Here is a 19382-nt window from a genome sequence, read left to right as displayed (position 1 = left end):
GATTTCAAGTACTTTTACTTTATGGTAATACAAGGTGTTTCAGGCTGGCCTTGCACTTCTTCAGCCCCACCTTTAGAATCTGCTGTTCTTTCCAGAGGCACAGGGGTTTTTCTGTTTTGTGTTTTAGAGGGAATGGCACTTAGAAGCCATGGCTGGGTGTGCTCACAGACCTGGGTGTCACCATCTCTAGGCCCTTTCAGTGGATGGAGCTAGGAAACGTTGCTTTTTACATCATGAGTTCACACTACACCTCTAGCTCTTTTCAATAGGCCTCCTTTCCCCTCCCCTGCTCCACATGTTCCCTCCTCCAATGAGAAAGAGCCCAAGCTTCCAACAGCAGCAACCCCTGTGTCCATCTGCCCAGCCTTACAGTACACACAACAAAGCTTCAGACTTGCTACACTCATTCCACTCCCAACTACAAAACTTCCAAACCAAGTGCAAGATTTATGTATGTTTTTTCTGTTTTGACCTTAGACTCTGTCCCTGTGAGGGTGAGTGGTCAGAGTTCTGGGCTCTGAAGTGAAGTGTTAGTTGCTCAGTCGTGTCCAACTCTGTACGGCCCCATGGACTGTAGCCCACAGGTTCCTCTGTCTATGGAATTCTCCAGGCAAGGATACTGGAGTGGTTGTCATTCCTTTCTCCAGGGGATCCTCCAACCCAGGGATCAAACCCAGGTCTCCTACATTGCAGGCAGATTCTTTATCATCTGAGCCAGAATACTGATGCTCTGGGCTCTGGGTGTTCACATCAATGATCTTCTCCCCTTGGTGTGGACAGGTAATATATCTGAATAAGACTGAGATGTGGTGAGAGTTATCTGTTTTTGTTCATACACAGTTTCAGTGATGTGATTTTATGATGATCTCATTAAAGTATCCCTGGAAGACAACAGCCTAAGTCAGAGGGCCACTTGCTTGGTTTGTTCATGGCACTTTCTAGAACTATGTCCTGGAGCCAATAGCTTTAGGCCCTTCCTCCTCCTCCTCCCCAGCATAAGATTCTGTCCGCATCTCAGTTTCTGGAAGCCCTCCCTGCCTCCCAACCTTTTGGGTCTGATTTCTAATTTCCTCACCTTCAGCTGCCGCTCAGCCCAGTTTCCCTCTCATGGAGGCCTTGCTCTCATCTTATTTTCTACTGTCAACATCATAACCTGACCCATAGCCTCAGCACAGCATCAGACGCGAATGCCCTTCCCCACCAGCCACCATGTCCCAACAAGCTCTGTCTCCCCATCCCGCTGCCTCACCACTGATGTGGGGACCACAGTCCACCCACTAGGGAGCCCATGCTCTCAGTCCTGTTAGGGCAGCAGCTGTCTATTCTGCAAAGGAGACCCCTGTGTCCCCTGCACTGGACTGGCTTACCTCAATCTCCTTGCTGTAAGTGAAGGTGACAGATGAACCAGTCTGGAATATGCTCATTGTAAACATTTTCCGAAGCCAAGATTTTGTAGCAGCGAGGGTCCCCTGGAAGACCGTTTTTACTGAATTCTTCTTTCCAGTTTCATTTCCCAGCCCTGCTGCTGAATCCTGTCACCACAAGAGAGAGACGGAGTTGAATCAACCCCACATGGCAAACCCAAAGCATCATCCAGATACTTTTCCACCCGCCTCTGCGGCTGACGCCACCTGAGCACCCAGCAGAGCCTGCACATTCACAGAACTTTCATTTCCCCGGTGTTTCAGGTTCACTCTGGGTGGACAGCATGGGAGTCGAGGTAGGAGAAGCACTGGCATGGATGCCCCCTCAAGTGACCCCAGGCAACTATAACAGAGGCGATGCTGCCTCACCAACCAGTAGACCTCCTGGACTCTGAGTGGAGAAAGGCTGACAGACAAGGGAGAAGGGTGCACCACGGGCTCAGAGCTTCCAGCAGCTCAGAGAGCCAAGCTTGTGAAAACCCTGTCCCCGACTGACATGCTAGGGCCAGGAGGAAACCCAAATCCCTACCCTGGTGCTCTTTCCTTGAGGTTCTCCATTCATTCCCACCCCCTGAAAAGCCCCTTTTCCCGGGGGTTGAGGGCTCTAGGGATAGAGATTCCTCTTTCCTGTTCTCCTTCCCTTTCTCATCAGAAGCATCTTTACCACAAAGTGGATACAGCCATCAGCTCCACTTAGAAAGAGGCCTCTCCCAGTTCTGATGTGTATTCTCTTTTGCTTCAACCAAGTCCCACAGATTGTGTAAGTGCCAAGGCCCCCCAAACTGGATCTGCTGGTGTCACTCCCTCCTTCCAGAGATGGTGGGCCCAAGGGCTAGAGACATCATAGTGAGGCTGCTGCCCAAGGAGCTGATTGCTAAGTGGGAGACCAGTACAATCAGTAAACAGGGCAAGTAACAAGATAGGAAAGGCACATATAGGGTGCTGGGGACTTCCCAACAGCTCAGATAGTAAAGAATCTGCCTGCAAAGCAGAAGACCCAGGTTTGATCCCTGGGTCAGTAAGATCCCCTGGAGAAGGAAATGGCAACCCTTTCCAGTATTCTTGCCTGGAGAATTTCACAGACAGAGTAGCCTAGTAGGCTACAGTCCATGGGGTTGCAAAGAGTCAGACACGACTAAGCAACTAACACATAAAGGGTGCTGTATCCAGTCTTGGGTGTGTTTGTGGGGGCAGGTTCTCCCCTGAAAGATTCAGGGAGCTCTGGGCAGAGTGTGAGGGGTAGGCTGGGTTATGTGTGGGCAGGGGTCCAGCTATCCTGGGAGAATAGCACACAGGATATGGGTGGTGTGGGCCAGCAACAGTTCTCAGCTGAAAATGGGACATGCTGGCCCAAACTGAAAGTCACCAAATGGGCCAGCAACTTCTCCAATGATCCAGGAACTTTGGCAGGGTGTGCACGCCATCTGCAATCTGCCCTAGCCTAGACCCAGGCTCCATCTCCAGCCAGGCTAGCCTACCTGCAGAGCAGCAGGATCCTCTCCTCCCTGACACGCACATGCTGCTCTCTCACTCTGTGGGAACGCCAGCCCCTGCAAAGGCCCCGTGTTCCCAGGGCACCTTATGGACATTCCAGTTTAGTGTTAACCCACTGTGCTGCAATTATGTGCTCACGGGACTGCCCCCTCCTACGCATCCCTGCTGCCAAGCACCTCTCTTCTCCATCTGGGTTGCCCTGCAACCAGCAGCAACCCAAGCCTAAATATCTTCTTTAGAACTTTCGCCTTTGTTCCTTGTTTTTCTCCACCTGATATCCCGTCAATCCTATCAACCCTTTATATTGGCACATAACCAAAAGCGTTCAAAACTTCTTCATATACTTTGGTTTTATTTAATTTCAGTTTTGCAAAGCTTTTTGTTTTTATGGCACATTTAGAGAATTTGGACCAGACTGTGGTTACACTAATCTGAGATCCCAACCAATGTTCAGGATAGTTATTTCTGCAGGGACATATACCATAAGTAACTAACAAATTTCACATTTCTTGAACACAGTTTATCTAGAAGTTGGCACCTGCCTAGGATGGTTTAAACAATATCCACTTCAGGAAAAAGCAATCATCCTACCAATGTTTATTTTTAAATGTTCCCTTGGTATTTTTTTAAAAAAGAAGAGCTAAAAGGAACAAAGATAAAATACACACTCAATTATATCACTAACGTCACAGTTCTGACTTGTCAAATGGTCGGTCTGAATAGGAAATCATCTATCACCTTCATGTGGAAGCTCAAACTCCACCGGCTGAAGACCACACAACAATGGGATAAATGAGCTGTGGACACATGCAACATCACAGATGGATCTCAGAGATGTGCTGAGCAGTGAAAGCCAGACACAAAAAAGGACAGAGTTCCAAGACAGGTAAAACTAACTTGTGGTGGTAGTAATCAGAAGACTGCTTACCAGTGGGAGGTGTGGAGGGAGGGGGCCCAGAACTCTGGATTGTTCCTACAGCTTGATGCAGGAGGTGGTGCTTGTGTGGAAAGGCTCTTAGGTATTCACTGAGGTGTGTGGACCTTGCTACTGTATTTGAGTTTCAGTGAACAGGAAAAAGGCTCAGGTGGGAAAGACTAGGCATGAATATGCACTTGGGTGGGGAGATTCTTGCTTGAAGTCCTGGCCACCTGCTGGGCTCTTGAATTTACCCAGTTACAGCTAATACTCTACACTTGAAGTCCTGCACTGCCTCCTTCCTCCGTTCTTCCCTCTAATGTAAGCCCCGGAGGGCAAGCATGCAGATCCTGGTTCACCAAAATAGCCTCGTGAGCAGAACAAAAGCCGGCATCAGTATGTACTGACACATCTGATGGCGGAACCAGCCGCTCTGTCGTTCCAGCAATCCTAGAATCAGCCTATCTCCTTTTTGAATAGAGGATGCCTCAGGTTCCATAGCTCTGCTGGGTATGGCATTATGTGTACATGTTCCACTTACCACTACAGGTTTAAGTATAATAATTCTGCGAACAATCTCAGCAGATAAGGCAGGCATCTCATAAAACGTGTGGGCTTTTGATATTCTGCAGGTAGTTTCGTGAAGTTTCAGGCACACAGTCAAGTAGGACTGTATCAAGGGCTCCTCAAGAATCCTGACCCACAAAGAGTTGAGAGAAATGAATGAAGTAATTTAGGAGGAATTAGAAAACAGTACCCATTATTCATGACAAGTTCCTGCCCTTTAAAACGCCTACAAGGGAGGCACGTACTTGATCCCATATAGGATAACATCCAGAACATTTCCATTAATTTTGAAATTGTGACTAAGATAAAAAGGAATAAAACTCTTTTTGATTTGCCTCCATGGTCTGAACTATTTTAACAAAAGCAAGTTAAACTATTTCCAAGTGTATTCCTTTGTTCGAAAAAAATCTTAAGGATGGATATTACCAAAGATTCAAATACCATACAATTTTTTAAAAAAAGAATCTGTAAGCTACAGCGAGGGAAAAAAGGAAAGAAATGCTAGAAGCATATGTCCTGTGCATGAAATTTCTTTCAGTTCTGAGTGGACCTGCTTATTGGCTGATACATGACCAGAGCTGAGAGGTAGAGAGCTGATCAGAGGAGGGTTTAGAAGGTGGCAAGAGACAGGAATTACTGGGGTGATTCTGTAATACACAGAATTAGATGGGGTCCATGAAGTCCCAGGTGCTTAGTGTTAATGAAGATCTGACACTCCCACCTCCATCCTGAACACTCTAAGAATTCAGGTGAGGTCATCCTGGCAGTGCTCCGAGAATCTAAAAAAATTACCTTCTCTCCCACATTTGTTCATTTTGTACACTGTGCTTCCAGGGTGTCAGAGCTCACACATATTTGCAGGAGCAAATGACTTCAGATCATTATGGAAAGCTACCTTTGTATTTATTTCCAGCTTCTCTGACTTGCAAAAAAAATCTGAAGACTAAATGCTGATAAGATGCAGGACACAAGCATGAATATGTAATATGATGATAATCACTTAAAAATAATGACAAAAATGCACAGGAAAAAAATTAGATGAAAATAAACTGAAATGTTAGCAGCTGATTTCTGTGCTCTTCCCTTTTTAAAAAAGTTGGATGATTACATCAACACCTTGAAAAAAAAGTGGAATATATATTAATTTATGGCCTTACATTAATGACAGCAAATATGGCATAAACCCAATCATAAGGGATAATCTTGTACAAGAGAGATTACCTTTTACTTTTCTACTTACTTTTCCTGATAAATATCCAGAAGGCACAACAGCATTTTAAAAGTATTCTCAATACTCTATGGTGGGGAAGAAAAGAAAAAAGGGAAGATTTAATCATGATGCCACTATCTTTGCTAAAACAGAACCAAAAAAAAAAATCCGACATAATAAGGCATAATACTTTTCTTTCTATAAACAAGCTTTAAGGGGCTCAAGTACTAATCTTATACGTGTTACAATTAAAACTTAGGATTTAAAATTAAACCATTTTCTCCTCCCCAAAATGGGAAAGGACAATAGCAATTAAGAAGTGGACCAGCATGCAGGATAACTTCTAACCCTGACTTGCACAATCTCACATATCCAAAGGCTGTTGTTTTATTGAATTTTGTTTACTGAAACAGAATAAACTCAAGTAAATTAACCCCTTACCCTAAGAAATATTGACTCTTCCCAGTTCTCTTATATCTAAGTGCTTTACCAGATCAGGTTTTCAGAAAAGGAAAATCACAAACTCTGACTGATTAGTTTTTGACTTGCTTTTGTTAAGCAAGGTCTCAAGAGCCGATTCCAGACAACAAACCTCAAGGTTTCTTTGAGAGATTTCCTGAAGTCCGTGCAGACGGTACCAAGTCCCTAGAAGACAGTCCAGGACACGCGGGGGACACTGACTCAGGTAATCAATGAGGTGTTCCATGTAAGGAGTCAAGTTACTCAGAGGAAGCAAACTGAACCAGGATCGGAATAGATATTTATCCACATTCAGCAAATATCTGTTTTTTTCCATTAGCTGGAGTAATTGATTCCTTATAAGGGAAAATTGGAACAGAAAAAAAGGGTAGCAGTGAGATCGGTAAAAGAAACAAAGTTAATTAAAATTATGTTAGAAGGGATCTAGAAAGCTCTGATTTCAAAAATAATTGAAATGCCAACAACTCGATCAAATAAGAAGTAAACAATAATATATTAAGAATTCAGCAACATGGATGAACTCTAAGGACAAGATGCTCAGTGAAATCAGCCACTCACAAATGAACAAATTATTTGATTCCACTTATGTGAGGTCCCTAGAGAAGTCTGATTCATAGAGACAGACAGCAGAGTAGTGGGGACCAGGGACTGGTGTTGGTGGGAGAATAGGCTACTGATTATCAAGAACACAGTTTCAGTTTTACAAGATGGAAGGTTCTGGAGATGAATAGAGGTATTGGTCGCACCACAGAGTGAATGTACTTAACACCACTGTGGTGGTGGTGTACACTTAAAATGATTAAAATTATAAATGTAAAATTTACATCATTTTACAATGATGTAAAATTGTAGGTTATGTATATTTTACCACAATAATAAAAAAATTCACCAAGAATTAAGCATTTTCAATACATGTATATGCATGGCTGAGTCCCTTCGCTGTTCACCTGAAACCATCCCCACACTGTTAATCTGTTATACCCCAATACAAAATAAAAAGCTTAGAAAAAAGAATTAAGTATTTTCCAGCTTTATTGAAATATGGCATATAACACTGTAAGTTTAGGGTTGATTTGATACACTTACATACTGCACAATGATTACCACAGTAACAATACTTGATCCCTGCATCCACTGTGTCATACAGTTACCATTTCTTTTCTGTATGAGAATCTTTAAGATCTAATCTCTGAGCAACTTTTAAGTAAACAATATAGTAGCAACTAGAATCACCAGGTGGTACATTAGCTCTCCAGAATTAATTTGTCCTCAGAATACTGAAGTTTGTATTGTTGGACAAACATCATCACTTTTCCCCACCTCCCAGCCCTGGTAATCACCATTCAACTCTCTGCTCTTGTGAGTTTCACTTTTTTCAGATTCCACATATGGATATCATATCTATAGTATTTGCCTTTATCTGCCTTATCCCACTTAGCATAATGCCTTCAAGGTCTATCCATGTTTTGCAAGTGGCAGGATTCCCTTGCTTTCCTGACTGAATAATATTTCATCATGTATACATATATATGGTGTGTGTATATATACTCATATATATGTATACACACATACACACCAGTTCTTCTTTATCCATTCATTTACTGACAGACGCTTAGGTTGTTTCCACATCTTGGCTATTGTGAATGATGCCGCAATGAACATAGGGGTGCAGATATCTCTTTGAGATATTTATTTCATTTCCTTGGGAAATACACCCACAAGTAGGATTGCTGGATATGGCAAAAACTCTTGGTTTAACTTTTGATGCCATTTTCCATTGTCGGTGTAACAATTTAAGAACTAAGCATGTTGATGCATGATGCCCTGGATTCTACATGAACCCAGTTCAGGGAAGGTCTTTAAATTATTCTGTTCTGTAACACTGTCCTGGACACCCAAAAAGATGACAGTGTGAAAGAAAATACTGTACAGCAGAGTGCCACAGAACTGACAGAGGTTACGAGAAACACGTGGATAAAGCTTCACTACATATTAAAGGCCACTTTTGCCTGAAAGATACAATATTTAAGACCAATGCTAATGTTTGTCATTCTCCAGCTAAATTTCTTCTAGACAGTTGGTCTCCAAGATAAATGACCCTTGAAAGTCATTTAAAGTATATATAATTTTATAAATAATCTTAATTTGGCTTTAATTTCAAAAGATTTCAATAATAGTGAGGAAGCAATAATTTAATTTAGCTTGCTCACTATTTCAGTCCCTAAAATCCTACAGGCTAGATCCTATTAGACTGGGGAGAGCAGATGAGACTTGGAATAGTTTCTTTGACAAAAGACAAAGTAAATGGGGAATGTTCTCTGTGCTTGGTAATAACTGCTAATATTAATTTTTGACTGAATTTGTATTTTTTATTTAGTTTTTGTACTTAAATTTGATTTACCATTTTCCTTTTACAGACTGTGCTTTCTGTGTCTTCTCTAAAAAGTCTTTGCTTACCTCAAAATGGTATTTCACTGTGTACCTACAGAGTGCAAAGCCACTGATCTTTTTCGATTCCACTTTCAGGAATTTATCTTGAGGAAATAATTGGACACGGAAAATTACAAAGAAGTGCATCAAAACATGCTTACAAAGCGAATGTGCAGAAACAATCCAGGTGTCCAGGAAGAGAGAACTAGCGAAATAAAATTTGCAACACTAAGCAGTCATTACGATAGGTGTGTATTTACTGGCAAAAATAAAATCATTCATACAATTGATACAATACACTGTTAAGTGAAAAAAGGAAGTTGGAAAACAGAATAAAACAGGATAAATGATCTATTATAGAGGCAGAGAGTGGGGGACAATTGGACAAAACCAGACAAAAGGCACAAATTTCCAGACATAAATAAGTGCCAGTGACATAATGTATAACATGATAAATATAATTAACAGTACAGTGGATTATACATAAAAGTTGTTAGAGTAAATCCAAAGAGTTCTCATCAAAAAGGAAACTTTTTTTTCTGTTTCTTTAATTTTGCACCTATGGATGACAGATGTTCACTAAACTTATCATTGGTCATCATTTCATGGTGTAAGTCAAATCATTATGCTGTATTTCTTCAACAGTGCTGTACCTCAATTATATCTCAATACAACTGTAAGAAAAATAAATAATCTATCTTTTGTGGTTTATTTTTAAATATATAAAGCACCCACATAGCCACATTTGGACACAGCTCTGCAAATACACAGGCCAAAGTGTATGATTATCTCTGTGGTTGCAGGCCATTTTTGTAGTTTTCCATTTCTTGCATGTTTAAAACTTCTTAAAGAAGTAATTTTAAAGGAAGCAATATATTACTTCCATCACTAGAAGGAGAGGTAAGTGGATACTGGAAGTCCACTGGAGATCTTGGAAGCACAGTTATGATTCTAAAATTTACATACATGAATGCAGGTCCAAAACTTACTGATCTGGTCTTGTTTCCCGAAACTCCGAGAAGGAGATGCCTTCAAGGGCTGCCCAGGTGTCCTCAGGCTGCATGACTGAGCCCTGGGCTGGCGGGGACAGGTCCATGCAGTGGTGCAGCACAGGCAGGGCACACACCCAAAAGTCAACCTTTTTGTCCATGCACATTTGGCACAGGTTTACCAAGGACTGTCGCCAGCTAGAAAGGGAACAGAAATGGACATGAGTCCAGGATGGCCAATGTGAGGCTCACCTGGGGGTCTGACATCCATTAGGGAAGGGACAGCTCTTTGCACAGAGCAGAAGAGCACTCTGGGTATCTGACCAGGGAGAAACCTCAGGGCTCACTGGGCACCCAACAAAAGTGTCAGGCACTGAACAGGCCCTCTTGCAGCCCCAGAGCAAACTCCCAAGGGAATCCTTCCATTCTCCATGATAGTGGGAGAGACATAGGTTCAGAGAGGCTTGTGATCTGCAAAAGGTCCCTGGTGTAGAGCCGGGGCTTGAACACAGGTCGTCTGGCAACAGTAAATCTAAATACGAAGCACCTTTTTACATCTAAGTGGGGAGCCTACAAATAATACATGCCACGTTCCTTACAAACACATGTACCTTTGCCAGCATTTCTTATCTCTTTCAAAATTTTATTAAATCCTGGACAGGATTTAACTGGATGTTTAAAATTTGTAAAACCAGGAGGCAAGTGTCCGTTAAGACTGGCTGCTCAGAGAAGGCTACCCAATATTATTCTTGAGTTCAATTCAAACAGCTGCAGAAAAAAGACCTGGGGATCATCAGAGGGTTCTGGGGAGGCGTCTCCACCCAGTGAAATATAAGTGTCTTTGGGACAGGCCACAGCCTCCGTGCTCCCAGTACTCCCAGCACTCCCAGCCCTGTGCAATGGGCACAGCAGTAGCTCCTAAACTGGGAACAACAGAGGCTGAGGCCACGGTGAGGGCATCCACAGTACTTCCACAAACATCTTCGAGTCCAGCTTCATTGTCTTACTATGACCCATCCCCCCAAACACAGGCCCACGGGGCTAAGACATGATACACCTTGCGTGCGTGTATGCTCAGGCGCTTCATTTGTGTCTAACTCTTTGCTACCGTATAAACTGCAAGAATACTGGACTGGGCTGCCATGCCTTCCTCCAAGGGATCTTCCAGACCCAGGGATTAAACCCATGTCTCCTGCATTAGCAGGCAGATTCTTTACCACTGCACCACAGGGGAAGCCCATCAGTCAGTCAGTTCAGTTCAGTCGCTCAATCGTGTCCGACTCTTTGCGACCCCATGAATTGTAGCATGCCAGGCCTCCCTGTCCATCACCAACTCCCGGAGTTCACTCAGACTCATGTCCATCGAGTCAGTGATGCCATCCAGCCATCTCATCCTCTGTCGTGCCCTTCTCCTCCTGCCCCCAATCCCTCCCAGCATCAGAGTGTTTTCCAATGAGTCAACTCTTCGCATGAGGTGGCCAAAGTACTGGAGTTTCAGCTTTAGCATCATTCCTTCCAAAGAACACCCAGGGCTGATCTCCTTTAGGATGGACTGGTTGGATCTCCTTGCAGTCCAAGGGACTCTCAAGAGTCTTCTCCAACACCACACTTCAAAAGCATCAATTCTTTGGCGCTCAGCTTTCTTCACAGTCCAACTCTCACATCCATGCATGACCACAGGAAAAACCATAGCCTTGACTAGACGGACCTTTGTTGGCAAAGTAATGTCTCTGCTTTTCAATATGTTATCTAGGTTGGTCATAACTTTTCTTCCAAGGATTAAGTGTCTTTTAATTTCATGGCTGCAGTCACCATCTGCAGTGATTTTGGAGCCCCCCCAAAAAAGTCTGACACTGTTTCCCTGTCTATTTCCCATGAAGTGATGGGACCAGATGCCATGATCTTAGTTATCTGAAGGTTGAGTTTTAAGCCAACATTTTCACTTTCATCAAGAGGCTTTTGAGTTCCTCTTCACTTTCTGCCATAAAGGTGGTGTCATCTGCATATCTGAGGTTATTGATATTTCTCCCAGCAATCTTGATTCCAGCTTGTGCTTCTTCCAGCCCAGCGTTTCTCATGATGTACTCTGCACATAAGTTAAATAAGCAGGGTGACAATATACAGCCTTGACGTACTCCTTTTCCTATTTGGAACCAGTCTGTTGTTCCATGTCCAGTTCTAACTGTTGCTTCCTGACCTGCACACAGACTTCTCAAGAGGCAGGTCAGGTAGTCTGGTATTCCCCTCTCTTTCAGAATTTTCCACAGTTTATTGTGATCCACACAGTCAAAGGCTTTGGCATAGTCAATAAAGCAGAAATAGATGTTTTTATGGAACTCTCTTGCTTTTTCCATGATCCAGCAGATGTTGGCAATTTGATCTCTGGTTCCTCTGCCTTTTCTAAATCCAGCTTGAACATATGGAAGTTCATGGTTCACGTATCGCTGAAGCCTGGCTTGGAGAATTTTCAGCATTACTTTACTAGTGTGTGAGATGAGTGCAATTGTGCGGTAGTTTGAGCATTCTTTGGCATTGCCTTTCTTTGGGATTGGAATGAAAATTGACCTTTTCCAGTCCTGTGGCCACTGCTGAGTTTTTTCAAATTTGCTGGCATATTGAGTGCAGCACCTTCACAGCATCATCTTTCAGGATGTGAAATAGAATTCCATCACCTCCACTAGCTTTGTTTGTAGTGATGCTTTCTAACCCCACTTGACTTCACATTCCAGGATGTCTGGCTCTAGGTGGGTGATCACATCATCGTGATTATCTTGGTCGTGAAGATCTTTTTTGTACAGTTCTTCTGTGTATTCTTGCCACCTCTTCTTAATATCTTCTGCTTCTGTTAGGTCTATACCATTTCTGTCCTTTATCAAGCCCGTCTTTGCATGAAATGTTCCCTTGGTATCTCTAATTTTCTTGAAGAGATCTCTAGTCTTTCCCAATCTGTTGTTTTCTTCTATTTCTTTGCATTGTTGCTGAGGAAGGCTTTCTTATCACTTCTTGCTATTCTTTGGAACTCTGCATTCAGATGCTTATATCTTTCCTTTTCTCCTTTGCTTCTCTTCTTTACACAGCTATTTGTATGGCCTCCCCAGACAGCCATTTTGCTTTTCTTTTCCATGGGGATGGTCTTGATCCCTGTCTCCTGTACAATGTCACGAACCTCAGTCCATAGTTCATCAGGCACTCTATCTATCAGATCTAGGCCCTTAAATCTATTTCTCACTTCCACTGTATAATCATAAGGGATTTGATTTAGGTCATACCTGAATGGTCTAGTGGTTTTCCCTACATTCTTCAATTTGTCTGAATTTGGCAATAAGGAGTTCATGATCTGAGCCACAGTCAGCTCCCGGTCTTGTTTTTGCTGACTGTATAGAGCTTCTCCATCTTTGGCTGCAAAGAATATAATCAATCTGATTTCGATGTTGACCATCTGGTGATGTCCATGTGTAGAGTGTTCTCTTGTGTTGTTGGAAGAGGGTGTTTGCTATGACCAGTGCATTTTCTTGGCAAAACTCTATTAATCTTTGCCCTGCTTCATTCTGTATTCCAAAGCCAAATTTGCCTGTTACTCCAGGTGTTTCTTGACTTCCTACTTTTGCATTCCAGTCCCCTATAATGAAAAGGACATCTTTTTTGGGTGTTATTTCTAAAAGGTCTTGTAGGTCTTCACAGAACCGTTCAACTTCAGCTTCTTCAGCGTTATTGGTTGGGGCATAGACTTGGATTACTGTGATATTGAATGGTTTGCCTTGGAAACGAACAGAGATTATTCTGTCGTTTTTAAGATTGCATCCAAGTACTGCATTTCAGACCCTTTTGTTGACCATGATGGCTACTCCATTTCTTCTGAGGGATTCCTGCCCGCAGTAGTAGATATAATGGTCATCTGAGTTAAATTCACCCATTCCAGTCCATTTCAGTTCGCTGATTCCTAGAATGTCGACATTCACTCTTGCCATCTCTTGTTTGACCACTTCCAATTTGCCTTGATTCATGGACCTGACATTCCAGGTTCCTATGCAATATTGCTCTTTACAGCATCAGACCTTGCTTCTATCACCAGTCACATCCACAACTGGGTATTGTTTTTGCTTTGGCTCCATCCCTTCATTCTTTCTCCACTGATCTCCAGTAGCATATTGGGCACCTACCGACCTGGGGAGTTCCTCTTTCAGTATCCTATCATTTTGCCTTTTCATACTGTTCATGGGGTTCTCAAGGCAAGAATATGAAGTGGTTTGCCATTCATTTCTCCAGTGGACCACATTCTGTCAGACCTCTCCACCATGACCCGCCCGTCTTGGGTGTCCCCACGGGCATGACTTAGTTTCATTGAGTTAGACAAGGCTGTGGTCCTAGTGTGATTAGATTGACTAGTTTTCTGTGAGTATGGTTTCAGTCCGTCTGCCCTCTGATGCCCTCTTGTAGCACCTACCGTCTTACTTGGGTTTCTCTTACCTTGGACGTGGGGTATCTCTTCACGGCTGCTCCAGCAAAGTGCAGCCACTGCTCCTTACCTTGGACAAGGGGTATCTCCTCAAAGAGATACATCTCAAAGCCTCTCAAAAGCAAGTACTCAATAGAATGTGTAATAAAATGAAAAACAGTACATAGACTAGAAAAAGGCTAGACTGATAAACACTGAAATGACAATAGTGAGTGGTAAAATTACAGGTCATTTTTTTCTTGTATGTTTTCATCCATTCTATGACAAGCTCTTATTTTTATAATCAGATAAACACCATTAGAGAGCTAGGAAATCTTTACACACACACATACTACCTCTGAGATGTTTCCAAGATGTGTTTCAGGTCCCTGCAAAAGGCATCTGGTGATGTGGCATCTGAGTGAAGGAGGTGACAGAGTGAGGCCAGCTCTTTTTCCAGTAAGAAGAAGTTGAATTTTTCCACTAACAAAAGGACAATCATGCCCATTCTCAATTTACTCTTCACTGGGCAGTCTTCAGGCAGAGGGTCCCCACCGGTTTTCAGAAATGGTGCCATTTTCTTTGTCAAACACTCCCACAGGTGCTTCCTCACCTGATCCCAGGAGAAAAGGAAAACACACAACCATGGCATTGAACACACCAGAGGTGTCAGGACCTGCCTGTCACTGAGCTTCGTTTCCTGTGAGCTGGGGAGGGCCCTCAGGAATGAGGGGCAGGGAAATCTCTGGGGAGGAGTCACCCTCTACCTGCCTCCCCACCAAACCCTGAGCATCCCCTTGCCCTGGGACTTTGGGAGGTACCACCAGTGGTACATCCAGAGGCCTCAGTATGCCGGAGAGGATCTCAGGTTGGGGTCCTGAGCCTTATAAGAGTTCACTAGTCATCTCAGACGTGGCTCCAGTTCTGTCTCAAAAATGCTTAAGCCATACCACACAGTAGCTGGAGATGCCGTGGAGGAGGATGCCAGTCTTCTTGTTGTGGAAGGAAAGGGCAGGTGAGGAGGTAGGACCAGTAGAGGGCAGGTGAGGAAGTGGGACCAGGTAGTGGAGGGGAAGGGTGGGACCAGGCATGGAGGTGGGTCTAGAGGAGTTGAACTGAAAGTGTTAGTTCCTCAGTTGTGTCCTACTCTTTGTAACCCCATGGACTGTAGCCTGCCAAGCTCCTCTGTCCATGGGATTTTCTTGGCAAGAAAACTGGAGTGGGTTGTCATTCCCTTCTCCAGGGGATCTTCCCAACCCCAGGATTGAACCCAGGTCTCCTGCAATGCAGGCAGATTCTTTACCATCTGAGCCGCCAGGGAAGCCCTAGTGAGGACGTGGGAGGAGACAAAAAATGAGGAGGACAAAGAATTCCCTAGTGGTGGCGCTAGGAGACAAGAGGCTGAAATAGCCTGTCCCCATCCATCCCCATCCACTGAGTCATCTGGCCACTAGATGGTGAGGTGATGCTGAATGCCCAGGAGACAGAAAAGGGAGATGTTGCTGACACCCCTGGTACCTTTTTCTCTTCATACTGTAGAGCAATCCATGGCTGTTCTTCTCCTTCATAGATCATGGGCACACGAATGACATTATAGAACTGCTGGAACTGGGTGAAAAAGTTCTTTAAATTGATGGCATTCCAGGTTTCAAGAATGCTGAAGATGCGATCCAGCATGACTGCAGCTGAGAACTGCTTCCCTTTCACCAACTCTTTCCTCGTACCATCTGTTATATGATTAATCCATTTCTGAAGTGTCCCAGGGGGCCTCATACAAATTATATCATCATACTGATGCCAGTCTAAGAGTAAAGAGAATATTATACTTAAGGGCATCGAAACCCACTAGACCTGAACACTCCACCCTGGAAGGTTGATCTTGACCAGAAGAAACAAGATGAAGGAATAAAAGAAGGGAATGAAGGAGCCAAAGAAGAGAAGAATGATAGGAAAATTACAGAATGTGGTAAACAGAACGCAGCCAGTACTCACTCCATCTGGACCCAGCCGCAGATGAGCAACATGGGGCTTGATACCAGAGGTAGCACAGATGTTTAGGACAAGTAACCAAGACACCCTGCAACTACCCTGAAAGTACTTGAAACATGCCTTTGTTGAACTAGATGGCTCAGCATACTTGGTACGTAAGTTCCTTAGAAAATTACCACATGAAGGTCAAAAATTTCATACTGAAACTGCATCACTCACTAGGAATTGTGCACCATTTTGGTATGTTACTTGGTGCAAGGGCTCATTTCCTCTGTCCTGGGAACAGTGATAACCACCTCATGAAGGATGGTACAGGTCACACAGCAGACAAAACAGCACTCAACATGGGGCAAGGGTTGAACTCATGCTTGCTCTTATCACCATCTGAAATGATGTGAGTGCAGATCTAGAAAACCCAGGAAAATCAATTGTCAACTAATTAGAAGGCAAAGAGGTCAGTAAGACACCAGAGGCAACACAAGTGCATAAAAATAGCCATGAAAATCAGAAAGTCAAGCCTCTGAACAAGCCTCCTGCTTCTTGTTGCCCAGCCTATTGTCTTTGCTGGAAGGTCCTGCTCACACATCCCTGCCCCATCCCAGCCCTGCCCAACGATAACTCGGAATCACTATTTGGATCTGACCTCAAGCGTCAGCTCCTGTGGAAGCTTTCCCTGATCCAAACATTCTTCCAGAGAAAAGATGAGTGAAAGCTGCTGGCCTGGGATGGCTAGTGCCATGGAGGTCGGGGGAGTGCCAGTCAGGGTCCTGGCATGGGACACCCTCGACCCCAGAACAGTGGGGCAGGGATGGACATTAACAGTCTTGGTCTCAAAGAATCTACTAGAAGATTAGAAATAAAATATTTAAGTTCCAACTTCATAGAGAAAAGAGAAAACATCCAAAAGCTAGAAAAAGCACAAAAAAGCACAAGGAAAACAAGGTAGACAGAAAGATAAGGTAATTTGTCAAAAGTGAGACTATCATGTCTTCCGTCGATAGTCACAGTTCATGCCAATGGGCTAAATTCATCCATTAAAGATGATCAGACTGGGAATTCCCTGGTGATGCACTGGTTAGGACTCCATACTTCCACTGTACAGGGCATAGGTTCAATCCTTGGTCTGGGAACGAAGATTCCCCCAAGTTGCACAGTAAAGCCCCCCACCCCCAACCTGCCCCCCCGCAAAAAAACCCAAACCAACTAAAGTTCAGCAAAACAGGGATGTGGCTGTAACAGCTGGATCTGAGAGAAAACTGAGGAGTTGGGAACAAAAGCAAAGAGGCTGAGAGGGTGGGTGAGGAACAGACACAGCAGAATCAGTTTCAGGCAAAACACAGCACAACGCAAAAGACACTGGAACAGACAGAGTGCTAGTCACGGCTGTTTCTGCCACCAGCACACACATCTGCCCTCTGGTCTCCCTGCATCACGAGGCGGAGCCCAGAATCTCCATTCTGCCCGCCTTGCAACAGTGGCTTCTACCAATGAGAGTGCTCACAAGAGGCTTAGAAGGAGGAAGAGGGGAGAGAAGGCATCTCTCTGTTTATTGGGATTAATGAAAACTAAATGTATTTAACATAGATAAACCACCATCACACCAAATGGAGCAAATTACAAAACTTTCCTCAATGAACAAAATTCCACTGCCTTCCGGACACTCCTCACAAATCATGGATGATGTCAGGGGCTGGGGCACCTCCTCACCTGGGTCCAAGAAGTGACCTCCAGACCCTCAGAAGCCAATGAAGGCCCTCCTTGGCCTTCCAATCAGCCCTTCCATTGGTTATTATGACTCACCTCCTTCCTGCTTAAAATGCCTGATTTAACCCAACCAACCCAGGTACTATCTTCCAGGGAGCTCTAAGGTCAGTCTACCAACAGAACATCTAAATAGGACAGCCCACACCAAGAAGTAACCAAAGTGCCCGTGGACTTTTGCAACAAGGAAGGAAAAGTTCTAACGCTGATTTCTTTTTAAAAGCTGCAAAATGTAATTACTGAAAAACTCGGACTTCCCTGGTGGTCCAGTGGTAAAGAATTCATGTACCTACACAGAGGACACATGTTCAATCACTGTCATGGGAGATTCCACATGCCAGGGAGCAACTAAGCCCATGCACTTCAACTACTAAAGCCCATGAACCCTAAAGCCCATCTTCTGCAACAAGAGAAGTCCCTGCAATGAGAAGCCCAAGCACAGCAACTAGAAAGAAGCCCCCGCTTGCCACGACTAGACAAAGTCTATGCAGCATTGAAGACCCAGAGTAAAAAAAAAGAAAAACTCTATTTAGTACAATATCATGATTAAGAAAGCATCTAAAAAATAAAGTTGTTTGGCAATTCTGATTTAACTCTCCAACTTAAAAATCTGTTTAATGAACAGTTCCTACAACTCAATCAAAAAATAAACAACCCAATCCAAAAATGGGCAGAAGACTTAATAGACACATATTCAAATAAGACATACAGAGGGTCAACAGGCATATGAAAAGATGCTCAACATCACTAATTATTAGAGGAATGCAAATCAAAACTTCAATGAAGTATCACCTCACACAGGTCAGAGTGGTCATTATCAAAAAGTCAACAGATAAATGCTGGAGAGGGAGTAAAGAAAAGGGAATCCTCCTGCACTGTTGATGGGAATGTAAACTGGTGCAGCCACTATGGAAAACAGTATGGAGGTTCCTCAAAAGACTAAAAATAGGGCCACCAGATAATCCAGCAATCCTACTCCTAGACATATATCCACAAAACAGGAAAACTCTATTTTAAAAAGATACATGCACCCCAATGTTATTTACAATAACCCAGCATGAACACAACCTAGGTGTCCATCAACAGATGAATGGATAGAGAAGACATGATATACACACATACAGACATATACACACTGGAATATTGCTCAGTCATTAAAAGAGAATGAAATATTGCCATATGCAGAAACTGGATGGACCTAGACATTATCATATTAAGTCAGACAGAGAAAAACAAATATTATATGATATCACTTATATGTGGAATCAAAAAATAATACAAATTAATTTATTTACAAAACAGAAACAGATTTACATACAAAGTAAACCAACATGGTTACCAATCAGGAAAGTAGGTGGGGGAAGGATAAATTAGGAGTATAGGGTTAAGAGGTACATACCTATATATAAAACAGGTAAGCAACAAGGATTTAATGTCATAGCACAGGGAAATATATTCAATATCTTGTAATAAGCTAATAAAGGAAAAAATCTGAAAAAAATAAATAACTGAATAATTTTGCTGTACACCTGAAGCTAAAACAACAACTAACTATACTTCAATAAAAGAAAGAAAGAAGAAAAGAAAATCTTTTTAATGGACTTTAAAATGACTGGCTCATATTAAAAAGTGCATCTCTATCTGGTTTGACAGCTTAAGTACCAGGAACCAGCCAGATAAAATCTGA

At 43.2% G+C, this 19382-nt stretch overlaps 1 protein-coding gene across 10 annotated transcripts in view; it reads right to left on the bottom strand.

Annotated features, from left to right (window-relative positions):
- LOC147351213 (E3 ubiquitin-protein ligase RNF213-like) overlaps nt 1-19382 on the bottom strand; it is a 121694-nt gene that overhangs the window by 70574 nt on the left and 31738 nt on the right. For 9 of the 10 annotated variants that reach the window (XM_086356521.1, XM_086356518.1, XM_086356525.1 and 6 more), the window contains 7 exons: nt 15464-15747; nt 14302-14558; nt 9511-9708; nt 6204-6426; nt 5642-5697; nt 4376-4529; nt 1368-1532 (listed from right to left, as the gene is read on the bottom strand). In XM_086356521.1, the coding sequence (XP_086212647.1) occupies nt 1368-1532; nt 4376-4529; nt 5642-5697; nt 6204-6426; nt 9511-9708; nt 14302-14558; nt 15464-15747 (1337 nt within the window). The remainder of the gene's footprint in view (nt 1-1367; nt 1533-4375; nt 4530-5641; nt 5698-6203; nt 6427-9510; nt 9709-14301; nt 14559-15463; nt 15748-19382) is intronic. The other variant, XM_086356528.1, reaches the window with a different exon arrangement.

The sequence above is a fragment of the Bos grunniens genome, chromosome 19 (assembly GCF_055505025.1).
Source record: "Bos grunniens cultivar Pamir isolate PY7600 chromosome 19, Bosgru_T2T1.0, whole genome shotgun sequence".
NCBI classification, from domain to species: domain Eukaryota; kingdom Metazoa; phylum Chordata; class Mammalia; order Artiodactyla; family Bovidae; genus Bos; species Bos grunniens.
Note: the sequence above shows the minus strand (reverse complement) of the source record. Positions and strands in the feature narration are given on the sequence as shown.